We start from the raw sequence: 23617 nt of genomic DNA, 5'->3' as shown, positions 1-23617 counted from the left end.
TGCACCACAGATTTACATTTAAACTTTGATTTGAAACATAAAAGTATAAAAAAAAAATACAAAATGTACAAGACTGTGTATTTTTAACATTTTTAATTTTTAATGTATTATTCTTTAATAAGGGAAATAATTACAATCCCAAGAAGCATTGCTAATGACAAATTAAAATGATGGAAAAATATAAAACTAATAAAGTCACATATATTAAAAAGAAATTAACAATAAATACACATATTTAAGACATTTGAATGGCCTTAAAATCAGGAGATTCAAATTGTAGACTATTAAGAGTTTTTAATGATCCATCGGAACCCTGATATATATATCAGTTTATAAGTTAAAATTGTTAAAAATCAATCCCACTATGGAGAAAATGAAATGGGATTTGTACTTCCGGAACCCAACTGTTGCTCTCTATTTGAGTAATGTGATTGTGTGAACATATGTTGACTGTCCAGCTCTCACCTGAAAGGCATGTGGTGTGTCATCTACACAGTGCACTCGCAGGTTGTAGTCCATGGAGGAGGCCTCCATGCTGCCGAACACAGCAATCCTTAGTCTCTTTATGGCGGAATCGGTGATGGGTTCCCCCACCAGTGCATAACAGCCCGGCTGATCCAGCAACAAATGACAGCTATGCGAGTCCATCAAGCAATAGCAGGAGGTTGATTCATCATCTACTGACATTATTTCCTGTGAACCCAAGAAAGAGATCAAATTATGATAACATGACATGCTCATGAAATCATACATACAAAGCTCTGTCATAAAACTAGACGACACAGGCTAATAGGTCCTTAACTCAACCTGATTATAATCATATTGTTATTTACAGGGCACAGCTGATTGGTTCCTGCTGTATCAGTAGCCAATGAGCTTGCTGATCAACCTTCAAATACTTGGTCAGCATTTGCTGTAGCAGTTGCAGCACGCTTTCAGAAAACCCTCCACCTTCCCCAGCTCCACCTGTATAGATCTGCTATGGGTAATTCATGTACAGCAGCAGCATGTCTTAGCAGCATTGCTCACAGCAGAGTGTTGTGTATGTATTGGCAGTAGCAAGACCCGTACTTGCCCTGCAGCAGCAGCAATAACCAACAGCAGCAGCGTAGCAGATCTATTCTGCCAAGACCAAACATATCAACATTGTCATACCCATTACCATGCCAAACACTCAGAGAGTTGTCATGACAGAAATAGTCACTTCTTCGGTGAATTTTTGATAGTGTATGAAAACTTGGTATAAAGTGCATGGACATATGAACTTTAAAGAGATAATTCACCCAAATATTTTCCACCCAAAATCCATTTTCATTTTCTTCATGCAGAGAGTCATACAGGTTCATGAGGGAGAGTAAATGACAGGGCATTTGTGCCCTTTTTGAAGCTTGAAGCCTCAGTCCTGATTCATCGTAGATGCATGGAATAGAACCACCAGTACATTTTTAAACAAATATCCTTTTATGTTCCATAAAGGGGAAAATCATACAGGTTTGGAACAGCATGATGGTGTATGATGATGACAGAATTTTAATTTTTGGGGTGAACAATCCCTTTAATGGAGCAGTCGTGCTGTCACAATAAAACCGTAGGGAACATTAGCAATTAGAGTTAATTAACCTTATCAGACCTTTATCAGCCAACAAGCTTATCAGAAACTGCATGCGCTAAAGGGTTGCCAACAAAGTGTACATTTATCTTGGGAAATGAGACCATATTATATAAGGGTACATATGATTATTATAATTTTTTTTATGTTAATTTCACCAAGATGTAGGAGTGGATTTGTTTTAGTGTCCAGTGCTATGAAAGGTTCAAAGTAAAATGCTGCTCCCAGTAAAACATTATTTTTATTTTATATATTTTATTTTAGAATGTGTCTTGGGGTGCACTTATAATGTTAGTATGATTTTTACATCGAAAATTGTCATAATTTAGAATTAAACTGGATTTTTTTCCTACCTTGACTTTAGTCCTCTAATTTGAACAATCTGTTTGAAGGGGCTTCAGTGTAAACGCCCACTGCTGTGATTGGCTAACATCTTTGCATTTGAAATTTTTAAGAATTACATGTGGAACTCTCGAAAACTTTTAGCACGTTTTTACTGTTACAGCTCTCAACTAATCATGAAAAATGTTGATTATAGCATTACATTTAGATCTATAGCTTTATATTTAGATCGTTGCATTATATTTAGATCAACTCCCGTGGCATGAAAGGTTGCAGTGGATGAGGATTGTAGCCGATCACAGACATGTTGAGCGCATGAATGCAGCGATCTCATCATTGCAACTCGATTTCTGCACTCTCACAAATGCTTTCATCAAAACTAACAGTGCAAACACGATGTAAATACGAGATTTGTTGATTATAACGGGAGTTTTGGCGAGAGCTCCGAACTCAGTCACTGATAAATTCACGCTGTTTGATTGACAGCTCCAGAGATTGTAAAGGGAGCGTTCTTTGATCGCTTTCTGTATATAATTTAATCACAATTTAAATATCAGATCATTTTAATCCTACTTAGAGAAACAATGTGAAGTTGACCGTTTAATCACTGGTTTGATTTACTGACAATAAACAAGTTTGAGACAAAGAACGTCTGACTGTATATGTATCATTATATATCAGAAATCACTGGTCACTGGTGATTTTGGTTAGACATGTAGTGTACACATAAGCAGCAGTGCATATCAAACGATCTGTAACAAAGCAATAGTGACAGTAAAAATGCAATGCAGTGACTGTTTTTCCACAACCTGGCACTGCAAAACATTTTGCACTCTTTAAAGGCAGGTTTATCACTTAGTTGCTCGATCCAGTGTTAGCGTCACGTCTGTTATTTGCTGATGTAGGTCCTGTCCCAAATGCCACCCTAAGCACTTGCGGTCTTCCTACGAGTCTGCACTTTCATTACGTAACGGCGTTTTGACTTTCGGGAAGAAGTCTGCTGTGGAGCTCGCATCAGTGCGGGCTCGGCAAAAGTGCGAATTATGGGCGCATATCGACCGCAAAGGGGGCTCTCGCGAGCACCCTTCTGAAACCTAAAATGACAAAAGGGGGTCTCATGAACTTAACGGGCATGCGCACGCGGCAGCCATTGTAAGTCCAGAAGACTGAAAGTGCATATGAAATGTGTAATTTGGGACAGGGCCGTAGAAGTAGGTATTGCTCTTCTTCAGCAGTGGCGGTCTTTCACCTATCTGAGTCATTCTCTAGGTTTGGTTTCAATAAAAGCTGTTTTTGAACTAACAAGTTTGCAGTTCTGAAACTTACAGGATATTCTTAAGCCGGTCGCACACCGGACGCGCAGCTCAGCGCCGCGCCGCGCCACGTCTAGGACAACTGTCACCTGAAAATCCGTTAGCATTAGCAATTTTCTGATTTCTGTAAATAAATATAAAACTAAATGTATATTGCAGCACAAGGTTAAGTCCGTATATACATTAACTACGATTTGAGACACATAAATGTAAATTTAATATACAACTATTTAAATGGCGCTCTGTGGCGCGGCAGGATTTTGAACACGGTCCTGAGCCGTTGCTGGGCGCCGCGGACAGACGCCGAAAGGCGCCGCCGGTGTGTGTACTCTCATAGAGAATAATGTGTTCGAATTTAAAAACCGTGGCGCTGCGCGGCGCGGCGCTGAGCTGCGCGTCCGGTGTGCGACCCGCTTTATTGTATGATGACCTCTTATATGTAAAAAGCTGAAAATTGTTCATTGGTTCCAAGGTTTCTCATTGGTATGGAAGCCTTCAAAGGAACCATCTTCATACAGACTTACAGCTGCTGCAAGATGTTTTTTTCACCTCAAGAGTGTGAAAGAATCTCAGCTCAGCCAGTATTTTTGCCAGTGTAACTGTGTGATCAGCCAGTGAACGAAAAAGCTAAATTCACTCAGCCACACATAGAATCACTCACAAGTCTGCGAGGTCACTTCAGTATTTCTTTGACAAGGTTAGGCTAACATCAGGTCAAGCACAGACATTTATACAATACATGCTCTTTTCAAATTTCTGACAGACAACCATTTATTTATGTGGCTGCAGCTCTTCAAAGCAACGTAAATACCAAACAAAATGAACTCCTTGGGGAACCCACCCTTTGTAAACTGATAAAAAAAAAGTAGATGTGAAATTTGTACTACAGCAGTCTTTTTCTGACAAGTCAGTGATTTAGCCGGCAGTTTTTATGTAATTACTTCAGCCATCACCAACACTGGAGCTGTCACTGGCTCAAATAAAACCGTTAAAAGCGAGGGAAAAACTCTGACAGCAAATGAGTTTTCGTGAAGACTGCTGGTAGCAATCTCAAGGATAAGTACCGTGCATTGGAACAATCTGAAATTCATCGTAATAATGACTCACGCTAGTGGTCATACACAAAAGGAAGGTTATTATCTAATCGTCTTCAATAACGCTAGCAGCTTACAATTAACAAACTCTGTCCCGCTACAGTAAAATTTCATTGATACATCAACTTTCAGAACTTTCAGATCTAACAGTGTTAGGTTTTCAGAGGCTGATGCCAGAGTAATCATGGGAATAGGACAAATGTTAGTGATTGTAGTAGGGTCAGGAAGGAGGTTCCGTCCATGACTCCTGTCCTGATTGCCTCGTGTCAGCTCCTTTTTCAGGTGGTCCTCTAGTACAACCAGATCGATATATCCTGGGACTGATGGGACGGCTTGCCCTGATGCTCCCGCTGTTTGACTGCCATGAACTGTGTCTTCCCAGCTATTACAGGCTGTAATTGTTTTTTCCTTGAGCACTTCACTGCCGTAGCCTCCTCTGAGGAGCTGCTGTCCCTGGATCTCTTGTCGAGAGCGCAGGATCGCCTAATCAACACATTTTTAAAACGCTCACAGCTCCGAAGGCTGCCACAAGGATGTGGTTCAAATGCATTTAACTTTTAATTCATGACACAGTTTGCAGGGTAACTGTAGCACAAGGATTTAGAAATATGCTTAAATGGACACAAAAATGTTTAATCGTCAGGGACTGGTGCTACAAAAGTGTTAAATCATTTTCAAATGGTATGTTGACAAAGGTTTCCAGTGCATTGTACTATACTGGCCCAATGATAATAATTGACAATCTTTTCAAATGTAACATTCTTATGAGTCACACTAAAAGGAATCTGAAATGAATTTGCAGTGAAAAACACAGAAGTCATGTCTTTGTTCCTACCTCCCACTTGTTGTCCTTGGTTTGTCTCTTGAGTTTAATGTTCCAGTTTTCAGCGCTGACTTCAGCACAATGAGCTATCGTCATGGCAACAGGATAGGACAGGTTCAGCCCCGGAGGTCCATACGTGATCTCTGGCCCTAACAGAATCTCACACCTTTCCTCTGATTGGGCACTAGCAAAACAAGATAACACATATCACTGACAATTTCAAGAGAAACCCCCCTCATTCTTTCAAAATAAATAAGTAAACAGTTTGGGCTCAGTTTAAGATTTTGGTTTGAAAATAATAATACAAATAATAACACTTTTAGTCAGTAGGTTGCATTAGGTTGATCAAAAGTGACAGTAAATACTGTACATTTATATTGTTACAAAAGATTTCTATTTCAAATAAATGCTGTTCTTTTAAACTTTCTAATAATCAAATAATCCTGAAAAATATATGGAGCAGCGCAACACTGATAATAATATGAAATGTTTCTTGAGCTTTGTTTCTTCAAAACTTGTAATAATTTTCTATACACTGTAATCATTATGATCACAACTTGTAATAATTGCTTTAATGAGATCATTGTTTCTGCCTAAATGAATACATGAGATTAGCTAACTGCATTATTTGTACCATCTTAGAACTGTACATTTTTGACATATGGACATTAATTTGATACAGTCACCCGTGATAACAGATTACTCTATATTGTAATGTAGAAACATGCAATTTTCTGTAAAGAGGCTTTGAAAGTTTCCTGGTCAGAGCTAGAGCTCAACCAAATTCAATGTGTGTGTGCGTGTGCGTGTGTGTGTGTACTCTTTTGTTACGGGACCTGACGTTCGTGAGGTGAACAACTGGGACGCAGGAGAAGTGAAATAACCATCTGGCATCCAGATAATCTATGGAGATATTCTTCTGACGAACAGCCATTTGTGGAAAATTTATTTTAATGAAAAGTTTATTTGTGTCTTAACCAATCAGAATCATTCAAACAAACTTGATGACATAGCTTAGTGACCTGTGTAGAGTATAATTGCTGTTGTTTTGAGAATGAATGGCAGGACGGAATACAAACTCTTTGCTGAGTGCTGAAGCTGGCTTCTGCTGATGAAACGGCAAACTAAACTTCAGTAAAATGTTCTTTAATTTACTGCATCTCTGACTCCTGGTCTTCATTCATCATATCTGTAAAATCCTAAAGGTATACTGTACATTTGATCAGTGCATGCAATTCTTGGAAATCAGCCCATGACCTTGGCTAGAGCTACACTCAACTTTTTGAACTACACTATACCCCTTTGGTCAATAATCAAAATAGTGAACATTTAGCTAAATCAAATAAAGTAATCAGAAAGAAAAAAAAAGAAAAAAAAAAACCCACAGTGAAATCTACATCACAACCCTCAATTATCCTGCATAGATACCGTAATGATAAAAGCTGTCACGTCGGCAGTCTACAGAATCATTAAAAAGACGACTCAGAACCTTGATTTAGGGGAAGCTACTGATTCTCTGAGGGTACCGGAGTCGTTTTACCAGCTCCTGCATATTCATTAGTCATTGCTTATGATCTTCTGGCCATTATCGCTACCTTCCATATTTTCCTTGTGGTGGTAAACCATAACAGAAAACCGTTAATGAGAAAGAGTTAATGAAGGCTTTGGCCTTTCATGCAAATTTAGAGGTAAAAAAGAAAGGAAGGAAAAACCTTCTGGTTGACAGCACTGCATATTTTCACTGCATGTGAATATATATCTATAAAATATGTGGCACTATTTATTATTTTATATTTTTGTTATTGTCTATCAATAAAAATGATCAAGTCATCAAAATGTAATAGACAAAATTGTGCAAAAAAAAAAAAAAAACTCCAGCCAGGCCTGTAAATAGTTGTACATTTAGCCAAAATTGTGTTAGATCATATAAATAAATAATTCTGTTAAATAATAGTTTGTCAAATGTATCTAATAAAATACATTGGGATTTGTGCTTTTAATACTAAGTAATGGGACACCAAAGTGCCATGTATATCCAAAGTTTTGTTCTATCTTTTCAACTAACCACATTGGAATAGAAAATTCACAACAAACTTTGAAAGTCGAGGAGCACCACATCAACAGAACTTGCTTTAAGGACTTTTACAGTATGCCCAAAGGACGCCAGAAGCTTTTTCAGTTTATCTGAATCTATATTAATTCAGCTTTGCTGAAGAGGGAATAAGGACTAAACCACTCTTTACAGCCAATCAGGCCGTCCTCCTTCAAACTCTCTCCAAGTGTTCTTCTATTTACATCTAATTACTATTCAGGCATGTCAGGTCTGTAGGAACTTAAATGCGATTTAAACCACATTCAGGTTTAACTAAAAGAGGCTGTATGAAGAAAAAATGCATTGTGAATGTTTTAAATGCCTCGAAATGCCTTGAAAGTGAAAACATCATCCTTCAATTAACTTTTCTTTACTAGTGTGTATTTGAACAACAAGCAAGAAAATAACTACTTAATCGAAAGGTTTATTGTCTTTACATTTTTCAAATAATATCCTTCTTGTTTTAAAGGATTAAAACAGATAAACTGCAATGTAATGTCAGGAAAGTACTTAAAAGCTACATTTCATTATACCTCTCTGGTATTCACATCACAGAAAACTGAATTTCTCTACGTAAACAGTTCTTCACTGCAACACAATACTAGTTTGCATATTTCATGCGAGTCAAGGATAGAGGCAGGTTACCTGGGTTGCATAAGGAACTGCACTTCTAAATGAGTCTTCACTCTTGTACCTTAAGTGTCTTGTCATGTTTTTTACAACTCTCCTCCTCCTCATCAAGGGTCTTATCCTGCAAGCTCTTAGGTCTGTATTGAGAAGCATTATTCAAAAAGACTGATGAGTCACTGCTAGGGGGTCGAGCAGCAGAGTGCCGGAGCATTAACGGACACTGTAGGAGGCGATAGGCAAACTTAATGCTTCTATTATGTATTCATTCTTTCATTTAAGCATCTGACTGTGACTTAACTTCAGTGTGGCAAATTGATCAGTAACTTCATTTAAAGGAGTAGTTCCACAAAAATGAAAAGTCCATAATCCCTTACTCATCCTCATGTCTTTTAAAACTTGAATGACCTTCCTTCTGTGGAACACAAAATGAGTTATTTTATATCAGTATGTCCAAACTGCTCTTTTCCATATAATGAAAGTACATGGTGACCATGACTGTCAGGCATGATTTCAAAGCAAGAATATTTGTGAATAAGCACCCAGTTATATTGCTTCGGAAGGGTTAGTTCGGATATTGCAGTTCAGAAAAGAAAAGTCGGGTGAGAGGCGTTAAACAATTAATGCTCTATATTGTGCAAGGAATCGTGTAGAAAGGAGTCTTTATTAATCGATAATCTGCCCCTGGCCATAATCATTATTTGTGTAAAAAGGAATATGAGTTGTTGCCGTTTTATTGCCTCTAGGGCAAATTTCAACTGGTATGAAAAGGTACGTTTTGGGAGTTTTGCACGCCTGGAAAGTGATCTTGAGAAATCACAACCCATTCCATGATATGATTGGAGCAATCACCTCATGAGTACATCATTTTACATAATTTGGGAAAAATGCTATTCATTTATTTATTTATAAGTAAAACAATTTTTTTAGTGTGGATAAACTTACAGAGTGCACCTTCAGTCTAAATCGGTGATCTGCCACAGATGTGGTGAACAATGACTCATAATGTCCTCATTTTACACTCCTTAGTAGTAACTGTTTCCTCCATTATCCTGTGCCGTTATGAAGATGTATTCAGTCAGAGCAATAACAGTTGGCAGTTGTGTTAGATCTCCTTCAGGTTTTGGCAGAGTGCAACAGACATATTGTCTCCAGAGACACATCAAGACTCACGTAGGCTCATTACCTTTACATGCTGAGAATACATAATACACAACGTGTCAAAATGTAAGACCTTCAGAAACTCTCAAGTAAGTTTTATGAAGAAACAGCCAGATGGGGGCGTAGACCATAACCTATATATGCCAAAACATCTCCCATAAAATGATCACTCATTGATCAGGATAAAAAAGATTCACTTCTGTCAACTTCATGTTTGACATGATAAAAGAAAATCAAGTCATAATCAGACTTCAGCTTTTCACAGAAAAGAGTTCAATAACTCATGAAGTCAGAATCCTGCTTGTTTGACAGAGCTTTTATGGCATGACACGTTCCAGTGTGAAGTCAGACTACATCTCTAATATTCATAATCAGATCTCACTTTAAGGTAAGAGAGTCTTGACGATAAAAGTCAGCTCTGATATTTTCATCCTGTATTCATTTGTTCCAAGTAATGGTATTTCTTCCTATAATACAGACGCCATCCCAGTACCAAAAAGCACAAATATATAACGCCATCTGCAATGTGTGTATGTCAATGTATCTGAAATGTTCATTTACCAAATGTTTATCTGTTCATCTAATGTGTTACCATTTAAAGCTGTAGCATCTGACTTCAAGAATGTAACCATTCAAAACTGTACTGTAAATAAACCCCAATAAACCACTGCATAAACTAGACTTAATGCTGATTTAATGATACACAAAGCATTAACAACAGTCACATTTTAGCAGTTCTCTCCCACATATTTAGCTATTCTAACTGCACTTTTTCCATCAGTGGTATAAGTAGCAGAGTGATTTTTGTCTTTCCTACAGCAAAAAATAAATAAAAAATCCTACAATTGTATTACGATATGTCCTTGAAAGACAATAGTAAATACATGGAAGCTGAAATCAAACGCACAAATATTTCTTCAAATTGCCTAAATTAATTAAAAGAATGTGTTTTTCAACAAAGTATTCAGAAACTCTATGAACATAGCCCTAAACTATTTTGCTAATCTTTTTATTTTATTTATTTTTTATTTAAAAAATTCTCTTATTTGGCATGAGTGGATTGAATTTTATATAAATTCAAATAGGGCTATAGTTTGAACATTTCTGTGTCGAGACTGACTGTTTATTGTATAATGCTGGGCCTTGTTAAAAGCTTCTTGAACAACAGAAATTGGAATTTTGAAAAGAAAATATGTTTTGTCTGAACTGTTAAGAAGGAATGATAATATTTACACAAAAATATGAAAGTGATACAGATATGCCAGTCTACAGTCTTACCTAGACTCCCCCTGATTTATGAGCATGTACATTTCCCAGGAGGTGTCATCAGCAATCGCCCCGTGAGGCACCAGTAAGCTCACTCCTAGAAAACCAACAGCGTAAACATCAACACTGAGATACCATTTATGTGCAGCTACACAATACACATTTATTCCTATATTACATTCAATTAATGTCAATATGAGATTCATTAATATACTAAATAACTTTTTATACCAAAAATTATACCATGTACTTATATTTACAAATTAAAATTTGTAAATTTGATTACAACCTTGTGAAAGGTGAATATCTCAGCAGCTGAACTGCATTTTTAATGTGTTTAAAATACAAAAACTTTGTAATCATCTTCCTCGTCTATCCTAATTTATTACAGTTAACCTAATAAAAGTACATGTGCACTTGAATAACAATAGTTGATTTTATGTAGTCTGACTTTTTTTTCCTCACTTCCCTCATGCACACGTACAAGTAAAAATAATAATAATTGTGATTTTATGCCTTTTTTCTAACAAGCATTAGCCAAAGAGAACATTTGCCTGTGGGGCACTTACTAGATGCAAAACAATGATTAGAGAAAACAAATATTTCACATACTGTTCATAGTTACCAAAGCCATTGTTTTGTGGGCTTGGAAGGGAATTAGTGTGAGTAAATGACAGTATTTTCATATTGGGTGAACTCTCCATCTAAACCAATTTCTAAAAGAATATGAATGACTGTAGCTTTCCTGTACCTTAAGATTACCTCCTATCTTGTTCATCATTGCATAAAAATAAAACACAAAAACACACACTTTCACTCACCTGCATTTGGAATGACCAGTCGGCCACCCAGATGCCCAAACACTGCGCTTGTTTTCAACCAAGTCTTTCCGGGTGTGTGAAGTCCATTAGCAGCAATCATGGTTGTCTTCTTTCCTTCTACTGTGCTGTAGTTTGGGTGAAGGTTAGCAGGGAGGGTCTCCAGGTGGGTTTTCACATGGTACTCGGCCCGGTCCGCCACACCTAGTGAAACCATAAAGGAGCTCTGAACTTTGACCTTGTCTGGCAGGGGGTCAAAGAGCTCTTTGTCTATGGAGTCCTGAAAGCAGATTGGACCGCTGTACGTCTGGCCGACAGTTAAATCGGGCTGCATGGAGGAATTCAGCAGAAGTGGATTGCCTGGGGAGATGAAAAGGCAGTCTTTGATATTTTGGGAGTTTTGTTGATACAGGTAAAAAGAAAAGAATACGGTTAGATGGGGTCCTGACATGCCAACTCCAGTGCAGCAGACCATGGCTTAAAAATCAAGGCGTGCAACAGAAAAGGATTAAATATTTAATTTACTGTTTTGGCTAAAATATTCATTCTAAGAGTGCTGGAAAAAGGGAAAAAAAATTATCCTGAAAAATACAAAAAGTGAAAAGGACAATTTTAAGTATGTGAGAAAAGTAAATGCTCTGGCACCAACTAAATTATTTAGTTAGGTTAGTTTAATTCTTGGCCCTTCAAAATCTAACCTCCTGAAACTTGGTTCTGAATAGGTGTTAGAATATTAAGAGTATAGATTTTGAATTCCATACTTTTCTAATATGTTACAGTCCATTTTATGACCTAGTTCGTTTTCTGGCTTGCATGGCAGCAATAGGCTGTGTTTTCCAACAACTGGCAACCCGGGGTGTCGAAATACTAATGGGTAAATTGGCAGTGGGCAGGATTACACAGATCAAAACAAAAACAGACATTCCGACATGGAACGCACATTTCAAAGTAGAGGCTGTAGCATTGATTTTGAGAGAAACAAGTATGTAAACTTAGCAACTTAGTAACTTGGTTTCCTAAATATCTGCAAACAAATGGTATTTTTATGCTTTAGCACAGTCAAAGAAAATTACATACAGCACCTTTAATTAAAAAAGTATAGTCAGTTGTGCTGTGTGTTTCTGAACTACTTTAGAGCACACAACTTTGGAATTTTAGATTATGCAAACTGACCTGAACAGCTTATGTACTTGTGTTTTTAGACCTTTATCATCAAAGATACAGTGCAGACCCTTTTGCTAGCATTCAGCTTAATTGTGTCCATGTTATTTGACTACTAGTCAGAGTAGATTGTTCATGGCAACAGTTGCTTTCATGCATTGATTGATGTTAACAGTCACATCCTTAAATGGCTTGTCATCACCCATTACCACAGTTAGCATTGGTTCGCCAGTGGCATCATTAGGGATATGGGCTTTCGCATAAAATTAATTCATAAAGTGAGAGAGCAACTAAATGGAGACAAAGATATATGAAGTACGCCTAAGTGACCTTTTTGTTTTTCCAAGTTTTTAAATCTGTCGCCTCCCAGCTTGGGCTCAGAACAGCTCTTGGAAGGGGGTCTTCATCTCTCGCTGTTGCTCTCTCACCTTTTCCAGTCTGAGGCAGACACACACCATCACAGAACCCCCACGATTCATCCCGGTGCCAAAGTAGCTCCAACATTTGAGTCACTTAGTCCTTGCTGGCCAGCTGCTGCACAGTGAGGGGTGAGAGGCAGGAGGCTAATGGATCTTTATTTTTAGGAAAATCGTTAATTACCCCAGTATGGGCTGATCGGTGTCAGGCATTTGGGATATTTCTAGTCGCCATGCTTGGGCAGGCCAAGGCTTTGTTATAGAGTGACAAGAGGTTTGTATTATAAATTTGAATGGTCCTGCAAAGTTCTAAGGTGTCAGGATGGGAAAAATTATGGTGGGAAACTACTGAAATTTAGGAAATATGATGCTGCATACTCACATTTGGGATTATGAAAACTTATTCATTACCTTTTAAAGGGTTTATTCACCTGAAAATGAATTGTCTCATTTACTTTCCCTCATGTTGCTCCAAACCTTTATGGCAGTCTTTCTTCTGTAGAAAATATTTTGAAGAATATTTACACTGTTTTTGTCCATACAATGAAAGTCATTGGGTCTTGTCCAAAATAATATTGGACCCCAATGACATTTCTTAAATTATCTTATTTTGTGTTTCACTGAAGAAAGTAATTAATGCAGGTTTGGAATGACATGAGGGTGAGTAAACGATGGTCAATTTTATTTTTGGGGTGAATTATTCTCTTTGACCACTCCTATAGAAGAGAACTGAACCAGATTTACCAGAAATATAAAGAGATTACAACATATTAAATGGTTCAAATTCTTAAATTCTCACCCACAACAAATAATTTTTTTCCCCCATATCTCTTCAGAAGGAGGATATGATCACTCTGGGACAGAAACTCTTTAAAATGGCAGTGAAATGAAAGGACGAGAAAGCAGGATGATAGAAGTTAATGAAACAGCCATGTAGTGGGCACCTTGCAGAGAAAGATCTGGAATTAGAGTCGTGATTAAAATGACTCAGTGGCTGAGATTTCAAGAGCAGACAGACGGGCAAAGGTCTGGAGTCTCATACTGTTACCTGTGATTTAGAGAGTCAGCTGGAATACTTCAGAAGCTTTATTATAATTACACACACTGAGAAAACTGCAACAGATATCATGTAGTGAGACAAGTTAAAAGGAAAAGTGATACAACGCATAATGAGTGAATAATGAATAATGAGAAATAATACAAAATCAAAATAAAAAAATCTAATTGGATAAATGTTTAAAATGTTTAGTGAATAACTGTTTAGTGAAGCTTATAATTTCTCATTCTACATCCCACATCCTTAAATGAACATCCAACATGTTCTCTTTTCTATTGGATGGGGTTTGGTCTTTCCTGTGAGCGCTGATGGGAACCGGATTGGCTGTTGGAATAGGGCACAGCGGGAGGCTGAGAGAAAGTTGGCCTTTTTAAATAGGATTGATGACCTGACAGATGCGGCTCAGCTGAGCCTTGATCCCCCTCTTTCCTGTTGCATGGAAAAGGAGGGTGTTGCCATCTCAGGCCTTGAGCACAATAAACACAAGCTGCTAGTCGCGGGCTTTCACTGTGCTGTCACAAGCAGCCAGGATTGATTATCCTGTGGGGCGATGGCTATCACTTTCCCTGACCCAGAAGCGTCAGCGGTGGTAATATGGACGCGTGTAGCGGAACCAAATGTAGTTCAAACGACCGTAGACGTGGTCTTATCTACAAAAGTTATCGGCACAGCTGACAAAAAGGCAGAATTTAAGTTAGCGTAGCATGACTTTTTTGGGGGTAAGAATGTGTTTAGTCAGGGGAAGCGGTTTTTGTGAGTAAAAAACATCTTAGTGTTTTACTGTGAAATAAAAGCATATGAGCATATACAGTGCATCCGGAAAGTATTCACAGTGCTTCCCTTTTTCCACATTTTGTTATGTTACAGCCTTATTCCAAACTAAATTCATTATTTTCCTCTAAATTCTACAAACAATACCCCATAATGCTTATGTACATGAGATTTTTTTAGTTTTTTATTTGTAATAAATTTGCAAAGATTTGAAACAAACTTCTTTCACGTTGTCATTATGGGGTATTGTTTGTAGAATTTTGAGGAAAACAATGAATTGAATCCATATACTCATGGATCTCATGGATTGTGTGTCTGTATGCTTTAACAAGCAATTTCTCTCTTTTGGAATTATTAAATATTCATTATGGTTTAGCCTATTACTGTGACTTGCAGCGCATGAACTTCAGAATCACAATAAATCAATTAATTTAACCAAAGCACTTTATCTACAATGAACTCTTACCCTGTCTGGTGGTTTTGAAGTTGAAGGACTGGAAGCCCCCAGCAAGAGCAGATGAGTCAATGACATCCACTCCGTACTCGCTCTGACTCTTCCTGTAGAGGGTGATAGCCACGATGAGGACGACCACAGCGATCACCCCCGCAGCCAGACCAGAGTACAGCGCAACATCAATAGAGTTCTCCATGCCTGGGACACAGCCAGAAACACACACAACACAAACTTAGGCTCCATGGGAAAACTATTATTTATTGTGGAAATAATTTATGAAAATATGCCAAATAGCACACATCTGATCAGGAAGTTCTTGAACAATTTAAATAAATATCTGTGCAACACATGTGAGCTACCTTACATAAATGATTATTATTAAATATAAAACAAAACTTTAATATAATATGATAATATATAATATAAAATATTTAATAATAAATGTAAATATAAAATTACTTTATATTTGGTTTTATACACTTAAGAGTATAAGGGTACAAAGTTACTTGGAGATAATGAGGAATGTTTTTTTTTTTACTTTCTTGTAGTGTCATCATCGTTATTATTATATTTATTTTTTATCTTTTATTTATCTATTTTAAATATTTTATTTAATTATTATTATTATTATTATTTTGCATTAGAAGTTACTGTTTTATTTGTGAAGGAGATGGCTGGTTATAGCCACTCCCACTGGTTTACCAGCTGTTTTGGAATATTTTGTTGTTTCATCTGATATTTACCTCTCATGTATCCAATGAGCACCAGTGGCTATATGTGTTTATACCCCTGTAACATACACAGTTGCCTCGTTTTCATTTACAAGTTTAATGATAAGTAATATTTTATAATATTTCATAATTATTTTTTCTACAACTATTATATGGTGTTATGAAATATTAAAATAAGAAATGGTTCATTTAATAGTTTTGTAGATTTGTGCAAGTAAAATGTTTCACAGTGCCATAAAACAAAATAACTTAATGATTATTATTTCTGTGATTATTTTATTGTGATATGATGAAATGTTTAAGTAAGATATAGTTTGTGTAATAGTTTTGTAGATTTTTGCAAGTGAAATGTTTTCATGGCACCGGAAAAAAAATACATTTTGGTGACAGGGAGACATTTAAAGCTGTCACACCTGGTCATTGTGGTTAGGCTTGCAAATCTTTTTAGACACCTGTGCAAATGGAACAGGTGCAATATGCACATGTTTAGCAGTGTATAAAGATATGCTTGGCACGTGAGCGCAGTTTGGGAGGTGTGAATTCCAGGGCTCTTACTACTTTAATAACTGGCAGGGTGGTGTGCCAACACCCCACGCAATGATACATCTGTTCAGTTGGCATCTATAGCACTGGCCCAAGTGACCTCTGCAGCAGGAGGGTTGGGCGGACCGAACTCGCCAGATCACAAAGGACACAGAGGACATTAATCATGCCGTGAGAGGAAGAATATGCTTTTAAAACTACAGCACTGCATTTCAAATATCCTGACACACTACATAAAGTTGAACAGGATTACACGCTTCAAGCTGGAAACAAGTTTCTGTCCAAGGGTAAAGGTGAATTAATTGCAAGTCCATCATGCAACAGATTTAATAGATTTAATTAGAAGCCTTATAACCCAGCTCACACATCAATGCACACGGAAGAGTCTCAGAGCCATTGCATTGTAACAATGCAGAAGCACCTGGTACTAATACATATTTAAAATGATGTTGTGCAAAGTGCCTCAATATGGTTAAAATAATACACAGGAGAAATGAAGACATAATGCTTGACGAGGTGAGTTAATATTCAATGATTACACCTCATTGCTTCCTCTAAATATAGCACGTTCAAACGCCACATCCAATCACTCACGCTCTCTAATCTGAAAGGACACAATACATTGACTAGCACTTTGAAATTTTGCAAAATGTATAATCTGGACAAGTTGATAAGGACACCTGCAAAATATTTAGGATCCCTTAATCAGTGACTTTGACTTGTTTTCCGGATAAATTCAGCTGAGAAGAAAATTGTTGTAGGGTAAAAAAACTTGTTTTATATATTCTGAATATCTAAAATAATAATAATAATAATAATAATAATAATAATAATAATACAAAACTAACCACATTTATTTATTGCTTTAATTGGTTTGTAATTTTCATACTAAAATTTAAATTTTAGAGACAGATTGAATTCTTGCCAATTAATCTTCAGCATCTTTTTTTCCACTTTGTTGCGAATGACACCTGTTGTCAGCATAATGATACAGGGTAACCAAGCGTAGAAGTGAACACACATTTGAGAGGATTGAGCTTATCTTAATTAAGGAGGGAGTAAAAAAAAAAGCTTTCACACAAATTCTAATTTCAAAAAAGGAAATTTAAGATAAAATGATTCAAACCAAAGTTTACTTAAGAATTCACATGGAGGAGAACTCACTTTGAGGATTGACATCATGCATCAGCTTCCCATCTGCTGGGAAAAAGAGACAGAACAACAAAAAGAAAGAAATAAAGGGAAAGAAAGAAGGAGAGAGAATTACAGTCCATCCCTGTAATGCCCGATTTTGGGCCGTCCCAGACGAAAGATGACCAATAGTGGGATTTCTCTCTGTACAGTCAGAGAGGTTCAAGGATGGTTGTTGTCACGGTCTTGTGACCAAAGATAGCCAGTGTCAGAAATGTAGTATGATCATCTCACAGTTTGCTTGCGGCTACGACCTATGTCTACTGACTAGCCAATAAAAATGCAACATGAAATGGCGTACTGATAAACGTGACATGGCGCTAAAACTTAAAACCACTTACCTCAAGCTCCATTTACAAAATTGGCATGACAAGTTGGCCTCTTTTCCCTAACAATTCAATTCAATAGAATTCATCATCATACAGTCTGCATACATGTCATACCCAAGTTTATTAGATCCATGTCGAACAATGTGATCTGTAATGATCTTTTAGGATCTGTTACAGCAGGCATTACTTATAACAAATTCACTCTCTGATTCACATCATGGGTCGATGTCCAACTGCAGGCTATGCCAACATCAGCTGTGGACACTGTTGCATCACTGCCATGGGAAGCTACTGGCAGATGGTTTTGGATCACTTAGGCTGCATGATGTTTCCATCCTTCATTAAGAAGGAGAAATCAGAGAGGGTTCTCATCATAATAGCTATGAGGGAGACATTGAGAGGGATGATGTCGTCACTTTCATCCATTTTTAGCAGACAATTATCACACTTCCTAAAACATCACAATTCACACACTTCAGCTTTGTGATAAGTGTCAAGATCTAAGTGAGCAATAGCATGACCAACATATGATGATGATTGATGAAATGACGGTGTTTATGACACATTACGGCATCAGCACATACTCACTCTGTGTACACAGACCCCCTGTGCAGTTCTCCGTGCCTTGACCTTCTCCCTCACACATCTTGCCTCTGTGACGGGGCGGGGGAGCGTTGCACTCCCTCCATCGCTGCCTCTCACACTGCGCGCTACACATCGTCCACTCGCTCCACTCCTCCCAGACTCCATCCACTGCAGAGCACACAACAGGGTTGCCGTTTAAGGAAGGTGAACAGCTGCTCTGTGCATTAACTGCACTCTGCAATGAACTTGTGAGATTTCTAGAGACTTCATAAACTTAATTAAAAGTGTTTTAATAGTCCAATTTTTGACCACACTGGCAGGGTTACATGCATTAGATCAGCATATTTTCAAATTCTTAATAATACCTTTAGCTTAATAATACCTTTAATCTGTTCTTCATCTTTTTTTTTCAAGCCACATAAACACAAATTATTGTTTTAATAGCTTAAATAATGTTTGTGTTCTGAAGCTAAATATGTGAGAATGTTCAAACGTTTGGGGTCAGTAAGATTTTGTTTTTGGAAAGAAATTACTACTTTTATTTAGCATTAAACTGATCAAAAGTGATAGTAGTAAAGACAATGTTACAAAAATGCATCACGATTTCGACAAAAAAACATTTTCAACTGTGATAATAATAAATGTATTGAGCACCAAATCAGCATATTAGAATGATTTCTAAAGGATCATGTGACACAGAAGACTGGAGTAATGATGCTAAAAATTCAGGTTTAACATCACTGGAATGACATAAATGACATTCTAAAATAGAAAAAGCTTATTTATAGTTATAATAATATTGCAGAATATGATTTTTACTGTATTTTTTTTTTATCAAATACAGCCTTGGGGAGCATAAAACTCTTATGAACCTCAGACTTTTTTGTAACATTGTTAAGCTGAATATGTAAAGGTACTTGTGTTGCTCATAACTTGTTTTGCTGCTTATAAAGATGCATTTTCACAACATGTGAAGAAAGTAAATACTGTGATATTTTAATCTACCTGATTGGACAGATGAGGTTTGATAAAGTAAGAATTTAATTATAACCAATTAATCAACAAAATATATTGAGTCATTTAATAAATTCTTCAAAAGATAGTGACAACTATTTTATGCAATTGCCTACTATTAACTATGGCAGAATCAAAGGAATGAATTTTTGCACCATAAGTGAATTTAATTTAATTTAATTTAATTTCTATAAAAATTACTTAATTTGTTTCTTAATTGTCATCGCATAAGATATATAAACTCATTTCATGATTAAGAAATAAACTAATTTAATATGTTTCAAATTGATATGAATAATATGAACAAATTGAAATTTATTATGCAATCCAACTGTAACCATGCATCTGATCATAAAGGCAAAATTCATTTAAATATCACAAAGCCAGGCAATCAACTGAGTACAACATGAGCAATAACTCTTCTAATTAAATTACACTAACTAGGGATTATTTCTTCATTCTCAGAGAACAGGGGGTCTCGTTTACATGCATGTTGTAGATCCTCAGTAATTCCATCATAATACCCTTACTTTGAATTATTACAGGACGTAGAGGGTATTACAATGTCTGATGTATTATGAATGAAATACACAGCTCTTAAGTGCTATACTGACACTAAAAGCAGCTGTGAGAAAGGATGCTGGAAGACAAGCTGCACCTCATGGTTGTGTTGGGGTTGAAGAGAATCTGACCTGGGCAGAGAGCATTGCAGGTGATCTTCTGCACAGACATGCCCTCACAGAACGCTCCTCCGTTCAGAGGAGCGGGGTTAGTGCAGGTACGAGATCGCTTCTGAACTCCTCTCCCACAGTTCACGCTGCAAGAGGACCACTCAGTCCACAGAGACCAACCACCGTTCACTGTAGATAGAAATCATCCACTGAACAACACAACAAATGAACTTAAGAGATTTCCTTTCTCTCACCCTGCCAGAAGAAACACCTGGAGGACAAGGTAACTAACAGGTTAAAGGAAAATCTTCACTTATATGTGTGGTTTGACTTTTTGTAGTCTAGCTTTGATATGTCTTAGCTGTACAACCAGTAATACTGGCACAGCATTTTAACACCATTTTTTTCTGACATGGTCACACACAGCAGGAAAAAATAGAATGCTGAATACAAATAATAAAATACAACTAATCATATAATCATTCATAGTTAGACTAGCAAAATATCAACTTTTTGTTGACATCAAAGTCCTGTCTGTCCAATTAAATTCTATACTGCAATTTGGCCAAAAATCATTTGGCACTTTTGTACAAGCTAGCCAAATAGCCAGAGACCAATATGGACAGTTTGTGCGACATAAACTAATTTTCGAAAACTATGCAAGGTTAATAAAAAGACCCGTTGCAAATGTTACATACTGCTTAACTGCTCCTTTCCAAATGTCTGCCTCAAAAACCAACACTAAACACTGCAGTACAGTAGTAGATAACTACAGATCTGTATCTCTGCTTCCTTTCCTGTCCAAAACTCTTGAAAGATCTACCTTCAAACCATTCTGTTTTTTTTTTTTTTTCAAAGAACAACCTGATGGATACCAGCCAATTGGGCTTCAAAAGTGGAAATTCCCCTGAAACAGCATGACTGGTGAGAACCACAAAATTCAGCTTGATCTTTCTGCTTCGACATGGTGAATCATCTGATTCGCCTATTAGTCCTGTCAAATGGGGTATCACTGGTAGTGTTCTTCATTAGTTTGACTCGTTTGGTGGAGTGTCCGAATCAAACCAGCAAACTCTTAAAGTAAGCTAATGATTGCTTATGTGAAAATATGATTATAGATTGTATAATTTCAGTTCTTCTGTACTTTGAGTGTCAATAATGATAATAATAATAATAATAATAATATATACACACACACACACACACACACACACACACACACACACACACACACACACACACACACACACACACACACACACACACACACACACACACACACACACACACACACACACACACACTATATAGAAAGTCATGGGGGTGAGTAAATAATATAGACAATTTTCACTTTTGGATAAACTATCGCTTAAATGGGGTGTACAACTTAATGACAGTGCTGTTGCAAGCAGAAAGCCGTTCAATAGTATTTTTAGCAAAGCTGAGGAGACAGAACATTAAGTCAATAAAGCATATCAGTGTCGTCTTACCAAACACAACTACAGTAGCTGTAGCACTGCGTCGTTTTGCGACTATGTTACTGGCGAGGCAGGTGTAGTTGGCGGAGTCAGAGAGTCTGGCTTCATTGATTATCAGATTGTGGTCAGCACGAGTGTCAATGTTGTCGTCTCCAAGGAAACGGACCAATTCTTCATTTTTCAACCACTCCACCTGACAAAAAGAAAAGCATTTATTAACCAAAGCTGCAATTAGCAAAATAGTTACTTCACACCTCTGGGAGGAACACAAGGGCTGAGACTATTGCGCTTTGTCAGTTTCTATCTTCAGTCACCATGAAATCAAAATGAACAATTCTTATTTCTTTACAGAATGTTGCAGTGTTTATTATAGAGGATTAATCTGTGCAGATATTTATTTCTTTTTAATTCATGTGCACTCGTAATATTTCATTAAAAATGTTAACCTTCCCTCCCCCTCGAAAAGGCATCTGTTCTCTTCATGATGTATGTTTCGGCAGAGGATGGGACTAAATATCCTCCATAACTAACTGACTGCAAACTGCCATTCAGATCTGCTTTAATTTAGTTAGCAACGGCCAACTTCCTATGATCCAATCAATTCCAGAAGAAAAAATCCAGTCTCACCCCACATTTTTTTTCTCATTCCAAAAGCAGTTTCAATCGGATATACGTCACAAACACTGGGAAGAAAAGAATACTTCCATTTCATGCCGATTTTAATTCAACAATCCGATTTGGATAGTTATTTTAATAGAACATGGTTACAAAATTATAGTCACATTAAAGGGTTAGTTCACCCAAAAATGTAAATTCTGTCATTAATTACTCACCCTCATGTCGTTCCAAACCCGTAAGACCTTCGTTCATCTTCAGAACACAAATTAAGATATTTTGGATTAAATCCGAGAGGTTTCTGGACCACCCATAGGCAGCTTTCAAGGCCTAGAAAGCTAGTAAAGACATCTTTAAAATCGTCTGTGTGACTACAGTGGTTCAAACTTAATATTATGAAGCGACAAGAATACTTTTTGTGTGCAAAATCATTCTCCTACGCTGTGTCCACCAAAGCATTTTTTCACACGGCTGGCGTATTTTTTCAATTGTTTTCAATGGGAGCGCCACGTTTTTAAAACGGCATGAGCGTAATGAGGCGCTGAGTGTTACGGAATTATGTAATTTCGTATAATGTTTTGAGTTTGTATATTGTTCGTATTTTTATTTTTTCTCTGTCAGTGTTATTTCTTTGTGTGTTTATTTTGTTGTTTGTTTCAGGATTACGATGATTAGCTTTGAGCTGGCTCCACCCCTTTACGTGGGTTTAAAACAGTGCTTCCGTTTCCAGAAGACGAGTTGTTGCGATTCCGGGCCGGTCGCACTTCTCCTGTCTCCTCTCCAGCCGTCAGACCATTGTTGTAGTAGCCTATGTGATCTAGATACTTTTTGTCTTTATTTTCAGTGGTGTTTTTTGTAGGGTTGACCTGCCCTTTTCTTTTGAAATCCTGTTCGTCTTGTTTTGTTAGAGTATGGAGGGTAATTTGTTGTATTTTGATTTTGGATACTTTGAGGGAAGTTAGTTTGCTTATTTTATTTATTATCTGTTTTGTTTGTTATTTTGGGCCTTGGGTCTTCCTGAAGATTATAACACCTACTGTTGTTTTTTTTTGTTACTTTGTTTGAACACATCCAACTTTCAAACTGTTACATTTTTCTTATCTTAATAAAACGTTTATCGTTTTTCTTGATTTTTGTAGTCATGAGAGTCCTTCGGGTCTGACGACTGGGCGTGGGAGTCATGTTTATATTTTTTTGTTACGATTAAACCTAGACGAATCGCAATACTGAGCGTCTTTTTCACGCTGAAGCGCTGAGCGTTCTATACAGGTCGCAGAGAGTTGAAGAATGTTCAACTTTGGGTAAAACGCGGCACTCATCACTGTCACTTTTTACCCAACCGTCCAATCACAGTGGAGGAGGGGTGGGACTAATACCACACCGACCAACTGCCACATTCTGCTTGTACAAAATCAACAGACTTTAGGCTTGTTCGACTTGAACCTGATTTCTCCCA

General features: G+C 37.1%; 1 protein-coding gene across 1 annotated transcript in view; it reads right to left on the bottom strand.

Moving 5' to 3' along the window:
• unc5db (unc-5 netrin receptor Db) overlaps nucleotides 1-23617 on the bottom strand; it is a 205417-nt gene that overhangs the window by 6678 nt on the left and 175122 nt on the right. The window contains exons 5-13 of the mRNA XM_081364977.1: nucleotides 21559-21739; nucleotides 20090-20257; nucleotides 18387-18551; nucleotides 17443-17475; nucleotides 15017-15202; nucleotides 11149-11505; nucleotides 10340-10424; nucleotides 5194-5365; nucleotides 466-693 (exon numbers count right to left, since the gene is read on the bottom strand). Coding sequence (XP_081221103.1) covers nucleotides 466-693; nucleotides 5194-5365; nucleotides 10340-10424; nucleotides 11149-11505; nucleotides 15017-15202; nucleotides 17443-17475; nucleotides 18387-18551; nucleotides 20090-20257; nucleotides 21559-21739 — 1575 coding nt within the window. The remainder of the gene's footprint in view (nucleotides 1-465; nucleotides 694-5193; nucleotides 5366-10339; nucleotides 10425-11148; nucleotides 11506-15016; nucleotides 15203-17442; nucleotides 17476-18386; nucleotides 18552-20089; nucleotides 20258-21558; nucleotides 21740-23617) is intronic.

Source organism: Scardinius erythrophthalmus (assembly GCF_964197995.2).
Source record: "Scardinius erythrophthalmus genome assembly, chromosome: 5".
In the NCBI taxonomy this organism is placed as follows: domain Eukaryota; kingdom Metazoa; phylum Chordata; class Actinopteri; order Cypriniformes; family Leuciscidae; genus Scardinius; species Scardinius erythrophthalmus.
This window is presented reverse-complemented; position numbering and strand designations above follow the sequence as displayed.